This window comes from Camelina sativa, chromosome 10 (genome assembly GCF_030686135.1).
Source record: "Camelina sativa cultivar CO46 ecotype springtype chromosome 10, ASM3068613v1".
NCBI lineage: Eukaryota > Viridiplantae > Streptophyta > Magnoliopsida > Brassicales > Brassicaceae > Camelina > Camelina sativa.
Window position 1 is genome coordinate 11,815,902 of NC_141889.1, and position 13,003 is coordinate 11,828,904.

Consider the following 13,003-nt stretch of genomic DNA (forward strand, 5'->3'; position numbering starts at 1 on the left):
GTTGGATTCGTATGAGTCTTTTTTTAATTGTTCTTCTTTATAACTTTTGTTTTTTGGTAGCTGATAAAACTAAGAATCAGTGACATGTAAAAACCTGATGATGCGGGCAAACTCGACCAATTCCATCGTAATACACATTGTAAATATCATGACCACAACAATTTTATTTTCTTCATAGAAGAATTTGTTTTTTCACCTTTCTTATTTCTTCGGTCTTTTTATATTTTTGATTGTCATTTTCTTTTGTGGATAACCTAACTAGTTTCGTACGTGTAGATTCAAACAAGAAGGAATCTTCTTTTTTTTTGTCAAGAAGGAATCATGTTCGAAAGACGAGGCCATTTAGGCTAGTGATCCTCTCCACTTGACCAAGTCCTCTATCACCAAAGGGATTCGATCCCCAACTTTTCCTAAATGGGATAATATAATTGGTTCTTATTGTGGCCTTGTGGGTGCCAGACAAACATAAATATACATATGTGAACAAAGAGAGGAATCATGTTCCGAAGTTTATTATACCAGACTATCATTACTTATTCGAGATAAATAGACAATCATTTCACAACGGATATGCAAAGGTAAATGTTGGACCCAATATATACATATTTTCCAAATAATAAATAAAATTGTTATTTTCAAAGATCTATTAATACATATTTTAATTTTAAACTCAGGTGATAGCTGATAAGAGAAGATATATATTTGACTGTTTATTATAAAAAAAACAATTAAAAAGAAAAAAAAAAACAAAAAAAGATAAATGTCAAGAGTGGGATTTGAACCCACGCCCTTTCGGACCAGCACCTGAAGCTGGCGCCTTAGACCAACTCGGCCATCTTGACTCTTTGATATACGACTTACAATAACCTTTATATAATAAAAACATTATAAACCCGGCTTGAACCCTAAAATCGAGAAATCAAATTGAAGAAGGGAACAAACTCAATTTCTCCATTGATGGGAATGTTCGTTTTCTTGAATGAGAACACTACAAATCTCGTCTTCTCTTTCTCACAAATCCTATTCTTCTTCTATCTGCTTCACGCTGAACAGGCTCGCCATGGTTGTTTACACTCGGGAGTTACAAACAGAGGCGCCTCAGTCTTCGCCTTGTGGTGGTCCTATGTTTTCCGGCAACGCGACCACGATCCTACGCCGGATGCTTGCCGAGAGGATGATTAGCAGGTTTCTCTTCTCAGATCCTATCCTTTTTTCGATTACTCAGTTGCCTTTTCGTTGTTGAATCTGGTCTTAGTTCTTAATTCACACCCTATGATCATCTCTTATGATGTTGTAAAGTCTGAATCTTTCCCTTGATTAAGTTTGGTTCGTCACCTGAAACATGTTTCTAGCTTTCAGGTGGAGAATCAGAGAAAGAAAGAGAAGCTGGATAAGACACTAAAGGGTCTGTGTGTTACTGGGAGATTGAAAGAAGCTGTTGGGCTATTGTGGGGTAGCGGGTGGTTGCAAGTCCAGCCTGAGACTTATGCTGTGTTGTTGCAGGAATGTAAACAAAGGAAGGAGTATACAAAAGGGAAACGGATACATGCTCAAATGGTTGTTGTGGGATTTGCTCCCAATGAGTATTTGAAAGTCAAGTTGTTGATACTTTACGCCTTATCTGGGGATCTTCAAACTGCTGAGATTCTCTTTCGTTGTTTGCAATGTAAGGATGATTTGATTCCATGGAACGCCATGATATCTGGGTATGTGCAAAAGGGTCTGGAGCAAGATGGGCTTTATATATACTATGATATGAGACAGAACAGAATAGTTCCGGACCAGTATACCTTTGCTTCAGTGTTTAGAGCTTGTTCTGCGTTAGCATCCCTGGAACACGGAATGAGAGCCCACGCTGTGATGATTAAGTGCCATATCAAGTCCAACATTATAGTCGATAGTGCCCTTGTTGATATGTACTTCAAATGCAGCAGTTTCTCTGATGGCCACAAATTATTTGATCAGTTGTCCACCAGAAACGTTGTTACATGGACCTCATTGATGTCTGGGTATGGATATCATGGAAAAGTCTCAGAAGTGTTAAAATGCTTTGATAAGATGAAGGAAGAAGGTTGTAGACCAAATCCTGTTACATTTTTGGTGGTTCTCACCGCGTGTAACCATGGAGGTTTAGTTGATAAAGCTTGGGAGCATTTCAGTTCTATGAAGAGAGATTATGGGATTGAACCTGAGGGACGACACTATGCAGCTATGGTTGATACGTTAGGGCGTGCTGGTAGGATTCAAGAAGCGTACGAATTTGTTATGAAGTCACCTTGCAAGGAGCATGCTCCGGTATGGGGTTCGTTACTTGGGGCTTGCAGGATTCATGGGAATGTGAAACTGCTAGAAGTCGCAGCTACAAAGTTTTTGGAGTTGGATCCAACAAATGGGGGGAATTACGTGGTGTTTGCCAATGGATATGCGAGTTGTGGATTCCTAGATGCTGCGTCAAAAGTTAGACGGAGAATGGAGAATGCAGGAGTTAAAAAAGATCCCGGGTATAGCCAGATCGAATTACAAGGGGAAGTTCATAGATTCATGAAGGATGATACGTCTCACAGACTATCTGTAAAGATATATGAGAAGGTCCATGAGATGACTTCATATTTTATGGATGTTTACTGCTATTCAGACGACTTAGACGCTAGCTGTCCTGTTTGATGGACTGATATCTCGTCTTGCATTGTTTGACCAAAAACAACCTGCAATTAGCTAAAAAAATTTTGAATCCAAAGATGTTGTTGGAGTTTCCAAACTACTATGAATGTAGTTGTACGGTACGAGTACGACCTATGTTTGGGTTGATTCACCCGTCTACGTTCTTTTGAAAGGTATGAAACGTATGATCTTCTAATGTCTCGTAAAAAAAGTACAATCTTTACATTTATAATAGATTATATCTAGATACGTGTTGATATGGATAGCTTATACTCAACTACAACAATGGTAGACCGAAATGGCTCTTTGTTAGCGACATTCAATAAGAATCATAAGCCAGTTGGAAGAAGGACCAAGTTTCGAAACCATTTTTAAGTAGATTTCGAGATAGTCTTGTAATTCATTTTAAAATATCTAGGAAAACATCACAACGACAAAACCTTTCTAAGTAGATTTCGAGATAGTCATTTTAAAAAATCTAAGAAAACTAGGCAAAATCACAACGACAATGATCTAGTTATTGTAACGCCAGCCATCGACGGGAATCTGTGAAATATATTTTACCTCATCAATATTAAAATATAAACAAAAAACTGCAAAAGACAAATATAAATATTAGATTAGAGACATACCCACTGGACAAGTACGTTGTTTTGTTAGCCATGGGCTGATGCACTGAACGTGGAATGTATGATTAACGCACTAACAGTTTACATATGTCAAATTACGCATTAAGGAATAAATAAAGGCACTAACAGTTTATGCATTTCAAGATATAATTAAATAAGACTTACCAGTAACAACAGTGCATTCCTCATGGCCTGAGCCTCCTGACACGACAGGCCTAACAACAACCAACACATAATAACGAAGTTAACCTAAAACAATTTGGAATTAGATACAAGTAGATCTGTATCAATCAATTATTTGTAACTTATATTTATCCTCAAGAAGGACTTCGCAGATTGGGCACACAAAACAACTATCTACAACGACCAAATACACAGATGAACCAAAAAAAATACAAAAGCAACAACAAAGGCTTAAGTATTTTGAGGATTACCACCCAAGAAGCAACAAAGTCCCACTTTTGCAATTGGAATTAGATCACCCTCTCTTGAGGTTGACAAATCATCCTCCACTGTCTCAACTGAGCAGCAAATGCTTTATTCATCAACCTAATGTCTTCAAGACTTGTTCTCTGATTGGTCAAGAGGTGATACATAGCTTGAGCGGTAGAGTCCCTTGGCTCAACAAAATTGTTCCAATGATAAATGTAAAAGGGAGACATAGCATCAATAAAAAAAACTATTAATAGTAATCCAAAGAAATGATTTGATGTTCCAATTATGCACCTTTGCTTCCTATATTTGGAGGAAATGATTCAATGTTCTACTAACAATTTTAATATAAACTATAGTTTATATAAGATTGATTTAGTCTTAAACCTGTTTTAGAGTATTGGATGAAGATACTTTAAAGTTCTACTAAACACTTTTTGTTGTTGTTGTTGTTGTAAGATCTAATAAAGTGTTATAATTCTTTAACAAGTTTGGATGAAAAAGTATGTAAATAATAACAAAGAATCGTATAAAATTGATTAATCAAAATAAAATTATAAATAATACGCAGTATAATCTTTATATGTAACTTTTAAACGCTTTTAGCTCATATAAGCTAGATTTCAGAATTTTGAATGTAGATTTGGATTTATCATTGTTGGAGTTTAGATGATAAATAAAAAATTTGATGATATAACTATAAGTTATATTGTATATTATTTTTTACTTTATAAGAGTGTTTTCCTTATCCATTATTGGAAGTTGAAGAAAAATTTTATTCAAAATAGAGATGTGAAAATTTTATTTACATGAAAATCCTCGTAAAAAAAAAATCGGTTAAATTTGATTTACACAGAAAAAAATCCTTTAAAATCAGTTGACTAGAGGTGACAAGAAAAGAAAAGGAAATTCTCATAAATAGCATTAAAACAAGTTTTATTTTCTTCCATTTTAGGTAACCAAAACTGTGAGATTTTATTTTAAATTAATATTTAGTTGACAAAAATCTAGCACAACATCTTTAAAATTCCAAAAATAACATTATATTTTAAAATTAATTTTAAATTCAAAATACTAAACTCTATCTCTCAAAACTAAACTCTTAATGTGAAATTGATAATTTAAACCTAATTTATTTAAAATATTGTAATATATTAAATAATGTTATTTGGAAGTTTATAGAATGTGCCATGTAATTATTATTGGTATAAATCTTTAATCAATCAAATTGGTTGACTGGAAGTAATATGTGATATACCAATAGCAATTATTCCGAAGATTTACTTCCAGTCAACCAATTTTCTTCCGGACAAATGTACTTCTCTTTCTTTACTCGGAAGATTACTTCCAGTGAACCAATTTTTAATCAACCAAATTTTATATTTAAAAATCTTTAATCAATCTTTCTACTTAAATATCAAAATTTGAAAATTAACCTTTTTGGTATAAATCTACAGTTTTAGTCTTGTAAAGGAAAATTACAGAGGCCAGCTTTGTTATTTATCCTTCTTTTAAAGGGTATATCAAACATTAAAAAGTTATTTTGTAAATTTTTGAAAAGTGAGAACAGTTTTGAAATAAGATTCTGAAAGCATATTTTGTAACCAATTTTCTTAACAAAAAATCAATACCAAAAAGTTAAATAAAATATACCCACAATCATTTAAAACAGAATAGTATCTTTTGAATTATGTGAATGTCTAATATGATAAGATTATTGGCTTAACTACAAGGACGAGCAGTGCCACTTTTCCATGTCAAAAATAAAAAATTAGATAAATAAAAATTTTATATAATTAAGAGGGTTCTGTATAGTTATTTATATCATAAAATAGATCCTAAAAAGAAACTTTGTGAAAAAATAATACATAAATTGGTACTAATTTTTCTTACTATCAAAATAAATGGAATTTATTTTAATATATTAAAAGATATAGTTTTAAATTTTACGAGTGTGCTACAAAATGTTTGAGCGGACACTCATGTTATATTGTTAGGGAACTCTTATTGTTATGTAATATCTTGATAAAACCACAAAAGGATAGTTGATAGTTTAATAAAAAAAATTTACGTCGATGAAAGTTACGTCGCTTTCGTAACCGACGTGTATATTTAAGTCAGTTTATTACCGACGTGAGATATTAACGTAAATAAATAAATAAAATCGAATATTCGAAAATATTTAAACAAATATAGATAATCAATGGGTCAAAAAGTCTTGAATTTTTGAAAATCAAATTTTCCTAGAGCTCATCACATTTTTGTTTGCCCTCGATGATTTACATAATTGTGCACTAATTTCTTTTTTTTTTTTTTTTTTTTTGTCAAAGTTACAACATTGATTTTTTTGTTTAAGGAGTAATACTAATACACTTAGGATAAAGTAATTATTGGTTTCGAAATATAATTATAGAAAACTAATAATAATAATAAACCTCCCAAGAATAAGAACATCGTCAAGAGTATTACAGAGAGAGAGAGAGAGAGATTAGGATCACACATATTAAAAGATATGTTTTAAAAGTTAAACGGAGTCCACGTCTATCTCCCCACCAAGCTCTCTCACGAAGACAGCGACAGTGATACGACTCCTTTATGGCCGGCATTGTAATGTGCAAGTGACTTGTCATCCCGTAAAACAAACCCGTCATTTACCGTTAACTTGAGTCGGTTTGCCAACGGACCCTGGGAGGTTCAAGCAGTAGCGTCCACACAAATTCATGTGAATCAACCGCAGCTAACTCAGCTCCCTCAGGCAACTTCTTCTGTTCCTCAAAAAAGCGTTGGCAGGAATCTTCATAAGCGGCCATCGCAGACTCAGAGGCCACCAAATTGCTTTATTCAATATCTGGCACTTGTGAGAGACTTTTAAGTCTCAAAAAAAAGAAAAGAAAATTGCTTTCATTGAGAGTTGAACTCAAGACCTCCCGCTTACTAAACGGGTGCTCTAACCAACTGAGCTATGAAAGCTACGCGACAGTTATTGCACAACATACTATAAATCTGGTACAGGCGTTGGACGATCATATTTGTTGCAACATGTCTTACTTTTTGATGTATGCAAGTAAATCCAGTGACAGTTCTTTTATAAAATCGAAATTCCTGTTACCAAATATGTTATATATAATAATCTCAGTAGAACTTATTTTTTAACAGTTCATTTGAATCTTACAATGTTAGCATTTTTTTGCTCCACAAATGCTTTTTATCAGCAAACTTCCATCCTTCTCTCTTTATAATCCATACATACTTACTACTTTTATCCGGAGCTCCATGATTGGGACTACCAAACTTCATCATCAAAATATTTAATTTTACGAGATAGCCCCCCTAGTCATACCAAACTTCTTATGGCCATCCTTCCTTCTCAAAGATTCAAAACCTATTATGTAAATCTTTACATCCATCAGTCAATAACAAGAGAATTGTCACATTGTCAAAATTATTATCTTGTCTGCAAAATAGGTTTACTCAACTATGATATGTAAACTCTCGTTTCTTCTTCCGAACTACAAATAATGATAAATGTCGGATAGGAAATGGCTGTGACAAGAAAAATACCGAAGAATATGATGTATTCTCTCACTTGCATTTGAAAACAAAATATGGTGAGTTTCCTAGATGTATCTCCAAAACAATAATAGGTTCACTTTTACAAACACTAGTTGATGATGAGGTTTCTCGTTCAAGTTGTACACTCTATTGAAGCTCAGGTTCTGTTAACAAAAGAAGAAGAAGAGAGTCAGTTAGTATATTAGTTGAACGGAGAATATTGGAGAGAGCTAAATGATGCATGAGAGAAAGAAGTGACTTGATTTGTAATCATCCAAAAAAATACCAACTTTATATGTGAATTTGTCTTAATTTGCAAGTTATTAACCAACCTTGCGTTTGGGAATGCGACAATGACCCTTCTTGCTGGCCCTTTGATCTTACCAGTCGTTTCATCCGACTCAAACGTAGCCCACTTGACATTGCACCTGTCCATTGACGTAGCCTTAATCAAGTTAGATCTCTCTCTCTCTTTCTGAATATAGTGTTGTTATATATGTGAGTTAGCTAGCTTAATTACATCTGGTCTTTGCATCTGATGCTCCTGTGTTGCTGGACTCTGCACCATTAGTACTGGACTTATTCAATGTCCTAGCCAGATGTTTCAGACGGCTCAGCCTTATACTACCCATCATTTTAGCCAGCTCCTCCACTGGTATTCCCACACCTGCAAGTCACCAAACACACACACACACATGATATACACTTTCACAACTATCTAGTTCTGAATTTACATTAATTACCTTTAGATGGAGCTAGAGCCTCACTCTGATCAGACGACTCAACCAAGCTGGCTCCAGAATCAGGCGGTGAATTCATTGCTCCTTGGCTGCATCCACTGATTGGTTGGATCTGAGAGTCAAGACGGTTTATCTCAGCTCTCTGCCTTCGCAGCTGATAGTTTTTGCGGCGCCTAGCCAAATGCTTTTCCCTCTCATCTTGGCTCATAGATTGTCTTCTTTCTCTGTCTCTTAGACGCCGCCTTTCTCTTTCTTGCTCCTTCCTACTCTTCCTCGATTCCACAGCCTCTTCCTCCATTCTACTGCTCGCATATGACTCTGTATCTACTTAGAATCCAATTCGATATAAAAGGGTTACGATGACACCAAAAATCAGAATTCGATGAGACTATAACACTATACCATCCAAATTGACCGGTCCAAAAGAATGAGGACAGATGATTAAAAAGGATCCACATTTGCGTGTGGATCTATTGAACCAATAAACCCTAGACTCTCGACTACTTGATAAACACGTTTTAGAACCGAGGAGCCCTAATTTCGGGAATAAGCACATATAGAGAAAACAAATCCTTGGCGAACAAAAAAAAATCTTTTATCCATAACACGGCACTGGCAAAAACTGTGACGAGAGGGGGAATCAGAACTACGAAGACAACGGGCGTGATTGATTACACAATTGACAAGGGGCGAACGGAAACGATGCAGAGAAAGATTCAACAACTGACCTGAACAACATATGTCACCGAGTTGAAGCGTCGGCGATGGAATCGACGAACGTTTTCTTGAATTTTTTCCAACAAATGTGTTTTTTTTATTTATTCGATTACCTTTTTAATCAACCGTTACCATATGTGATTTATGACATTTCCATATTGCATTATCGTATTTGCCTAATTCCTCACAACTTTATATCCCTACTATATTATTTAAACTGTAACATCTATATATACATTTTTGAAGTACATTTTTGGTTCTACCCTTTTAATTTTGTTTATTTAAAATTTTACTTCCTACAAAATTGCACTAAAAGCAATAAGTAAAATTTGCTAAATTGACAAAATCAATTTTTTTTATAGAAACTAATTAATTCTACTTAAATTCCATATTAATAGCAAATTTCTTTTCTATATATGTGTTCCAAAATAGAAAAATCAATCATTAAACTGTATACACTGAAAAATAAACAATCAGTTAAATTAATTAATTATATATCAAACAAAACAATAATAGTATTATTTTAAATAAATAAAACAGTTAATTATTCTGATTAATTATACATTATACAAAAAGTTATAATTCATAATTTTAGTGTTTTATCCTGATAAAATTATAATATTATAAGAATAATTATATCACTAAATATAAAAAATATTAAAAATTAAAAATATATAATTTTATTACTAAATAAGTTAAATCCTAGTGACTTTTTATAATAATAAATTACATGTGAAAGTTTTGTTAGGAGATTATGTCATTCAAATTTAATTTACGACTATTATGACATTTAAAATTAATAAAAATATAGTTTAGCAGTTTCCTTTTATTTTGTTAAATTAAGAATCAGGTTTTCAGTAAAACCAATCAAAGAATTATTTCCAAATTTTGACCAGTTTTTAAATCTACCACGAAAGAGAGAATATACCTTTCCCTTTCTGATATTTTCGTTCTTAAATCACTAAAAAACAATATTTACACGTATTAAACCTTTTACAAAATTAAAACCAAATATGTAGCATATTTCTCAAAATCATCTTGACCGAGAAAGCATACCAAACAACATAAACATACAAAAAAAAACACATACATAAACAAATTTTGATGGCATATAATAAAAAAATAACAATACATATCTTATAAAATATATGAAAATAGCTGCTTCCCCACGCAACGCGTGGGTTGTGGTGTAGTTGGCACTTTCTTGTTTTTTTTTTGTCTTTTTTGTTTTCTCTTTTGTATTATTTCGTTTTAGTTAGGCATATACGGGCTTCGCAGTCACTTGTATTTATACACTATATCTTTATACCATTTCGTTTAGATGTGTACAATTGTGGCGTTTATTTCTTATGAATCATGAGGATATTGTTTTTTGCTTTTGAGGATCCAATCTTATCATTGACTGATATTGTTTCCAATACATTTATTGTATTTTAGATTTTCTAATTAACTGCTTATGTAAACCTTCATACGTTGATGTTGCAATAATAAGTTATTTTTTAAAAATAATTATCTTTGTGTAAGTGATTATGTTTGTATGCCCATGTTTTGGTCTAATATCAATAAGATCGTTTCTGTTTTTATTTAGCTGGCTTTGAAACCAATTTTGAGTTAAGCAAATAATGGGTCGAATTATGGTGATAATAAGTAATATAAATTCTTAAGTATATATATATTGTATATATGTGACTATAAGTTTAGCTAACTAAAAAATTCTGTAATATTTAAATATAATCTTGAACATATATATATATATATATGATTTATGGGAGGAATGTATGAAATTATTGGATAGAAGTTATTTTTGAGTTAAATGACATTTTATGCCTTTAAAGTGAGTTAAATATTAATAAATTTTTATATGTGTCTTGACTTTTTTTAAAAAGGAATACCAAGTGTTTCCTTCCAAATTTGAAGTGACATAGTATTTTAGTTTTCTTATATGATTTTATGAACTTCAATGTAAAAGTTTTTCAAAGTAATAAGTACACTCACACTGATTGAATTAAATTTTTTTGAGAAATGTTTATTTTGATTAATCATCTGCTCTTTTAAATATATTAAATAAATATGTTGTTGTTCCTACAAATAGGACAACATATGTTATAATTTAACCATAGAGTTAAGCAATGGAAATAGAACTTGTGATTGCAAGACAAAATGCTTATATATATTATGTTACATCGTTTAAAAATGAATAGGAACATCTAATTATCAAATAAAATTAAATTTTTTGTAAAAACCAACATATGTGAATTTAAATTTAACTATGCAAATTTAAAAAATAAATATGAATAGATTAGAAAGGCAAGAAATATAAAAGAAATATTTTATTTTTATATAAATAAAATAAAAATTGATACAATGTTAAATATATATAATACTTTCTAAATTAAAATATAGAATCAAACTCTTACAAGTTACAACACATATGAGATATAACAACATTTGATATTGGTGGGAGAGAAGGAGAGAATGATTACTATAAGATGGTAATCCAAATCAGATAATGGAGATGAATCTTTAAAAAATAGAACAATGTAAAAAAAAAAAAAAAATATATATATATATATCTATATATATAATACTTTCTAAATTAAAATATAGAATCAAACTCTTACAACACATATGAGATATAACAACATTTGATATTGGTGGGAGAGGAGGAGAGAATGATTACTAATAAGATAATAATCCAAATTAGATAGTGAAGATGAATCTTTTAAAATAAGAACAATGTAAAATATATATCATGTAGTCTCGAAAATTAAAATTTAGCATTAAAAATTTACAATGATATTTCATTTGTTTTTTCCAACCCATAAACAAAAATAAGAAATCAAAAATAAATAAAAAACGAAAAATGATTTGAGGTATTGTAGAAGAGAATGAGAGAATGTGAAAATGAGATAGTAAAAGAATGCCAATATGAGAGAATGCTTATTTATATGATAAGAAATAATGGAAGTTACATTTAGAATTATGGAGTTACAATAGTAATTTATTGTGTTTGAATAAAATTGAATGGTAGAATATGGTTAATGCATAATTTATTTTATTATCAGTTATAATTTTATTTTAATGTGTGAGTTAAATGTATTGTATTTATTGGGTCTTAAATATTGTTTAAAGCAATTAAAAAGCAAATAAAAAATTAGAAAACATTAAATAAAAATCAACCAATAAGGAGAGACCAAAACCTTACTTTTATATATATATATATATATATGATATATTGCTTTAAACTTTGAAATGATAAATATATTATAAACAATAATTTTACATGAGAAATATATTAATTTAGCCCACCAAAATATGAATATAAGTTTAGCCAACCAAAATAATTAAAAAATATTATAATTTAACAAAAAATATTTCTCTTGAAAGATAAATAAGTTAGTTGGAGGAATGAATTAATGTACAATTATTGGATAGGAGTTACATTTGAGTTAAATGGAGTTACATGTCTTTAATTATAAAGAAATATTTTAATTTTTTATAACCTAAAATAAAAGGAATACCAAGTGGCCGAATCAAAATTCACATGATTTGGTTGTTTGTTGATATAAACTCAACACTTACACATAATATTTCAAAATAAAAAAATATTACTTTTGAAGTGACAAACTAAATTAGTTTTCTAATAAAATTATATGAATTCTTCAATCTCAATAATTTTTAAAACCCCAAGGATAGCTTATTTTTTTGGTTTTTTGTTTTTGTTTTTCACTAGTTAATTTAATTTATAGTGCTAGATTTCATACTAATGGTTTCATCTTTAGAGAATTTAGTTAAAAGGTATTTTTGAAATTATATTTTTATTTTTATATTTAAGTTTTAGTTGAATATGATTTCTTTTTTTGGATCATTTTTTAATGTGAGATCAGGATGGTACATCCAGCTCAAGTAATCGTTCCACTTCTAGTGTTCATTTTTCAGGAGCAGCTTTTGATGAGGAGAAGGAGGGGGGATCCGAGGAAATTGATAAGAAGAAGTCTAAAAAATCAAGCAAGGAAGCAACCTTAGGTAAGAGTAGGTAGAAAATGAGATGATAGGTATGGTAGGTAGGGATGGAAATGTTATGATTACCTTAAGGAACAATAGTCGGTTGAGATGAAGGAGATGTTATGATTACCTTAGAGAACAGTAGTCGGTTGAGATGAAGGAGATGTTATGATTACCTTAGGGAACAGTAGTCGGTTGAGATGAAGGAGATGTTATGATTACTTTAGGGAACAGTAGTCGGTTGAGATGAAGGAGATGCTATGATTA

The 13,003-nt window shown here is 31.2% G+C and overlaps 2 protein-coding genes and 2 non-coding genes across 9 annotated transcripts; 1 reads left to right on the forward strand and 3 right to left on the reverse strand.

The window, feature by feature from the left end:
* Positions 1–761: 761 nt before the first annotated feature.
* Positions 762–842, reverse strand: TRNAL-CAG (transfer RNA leucine (anticodon CAG)). Its single transcript has one exon. It is a non-coding gene; the product is annotated as a tRNA-Leu (tRNA).
* On the forward strand, positions 807–2,924 carry LOC104731967 (pentatricopeptide repeat-containing protein At4g16470-like). 2 transcript variants are annotated; one of them, XM_087469395.1, is made up of 2 exons: positions 807–1,185; positions 1,353–2,924. In XM_087469395.1, exons 1-2 carry the CDS (start codon positions 980–982, stop codon positions 2,662–2,664), a joined length of 1,518 nt encoding a protein of 505 aa, XP_087325521.1. In that variant the 5' UTR covers positions 807–979; the 3' UTR covers positions 2,665–2,924. The 2 variants fall into 2 exon arrangements, with proteins under 2 accessions (XP_087325521.1, XP_087325522.1); XM_087469396.1 differs by having other exon boundaries at positions 922–1,185; positions 1,360–2,924.
* Positions 2,925–6,618: 3,694 nt separating this feature from the next.
* Positions 6,619–6,692, reverse strand: TRNAT-AGU (transfer RNA threonine (anticodon AGU)). The gene has a single exon. It is a non-coding gene; the product is annotated as a tRNA-Thr (tRNA).
* Positions 6,693–6,805: 113 nt separating this feature from the next.
* LOC104718724 (uncharacterized) lies at positions 6,806–8,983 on the reverse strand. Of its 5 annotated transcripts, none has more exons than XR_756436.2 (6): positions 8,743–8,983; positions 8,018–8,338; positions 7,795–7,941; positions 7,607–7,702; positions 7,284–7,438; positions 6,806–7,104 (listed from the first exon to the last, which is right to left on the reverse strand). XR_756436.2 is itself a non-coding variant. In XM_010436516.3 (5 exons), exons 2-5 carry the CDS (start codon positions 8,310–8,312, stop codon positions 7,422–7,424), a joined length of 555 nt encoding a protein of 184 aa, XP_010434818.1. In that variant the 5' UTR covers positions 8,313–8,338; positions 8,743–8,983; the 3' UTR covers positions 7,189–7,421. The 5 variants fall into 5 exon arrangements, 2 of the variants coding, with proteins under 2 accessions (XP_010434818.1, XP_010434820.1); XR_756437.2 differs by having other exon boundaries at positions 6,806–7,117; XR_015568614.1 differs by having other exon boundaries at positions 8,042–8,338; positions 8,743–8,936.
* Positions 8,984–13,003: the final 4,020 nt, after the last annotated feature.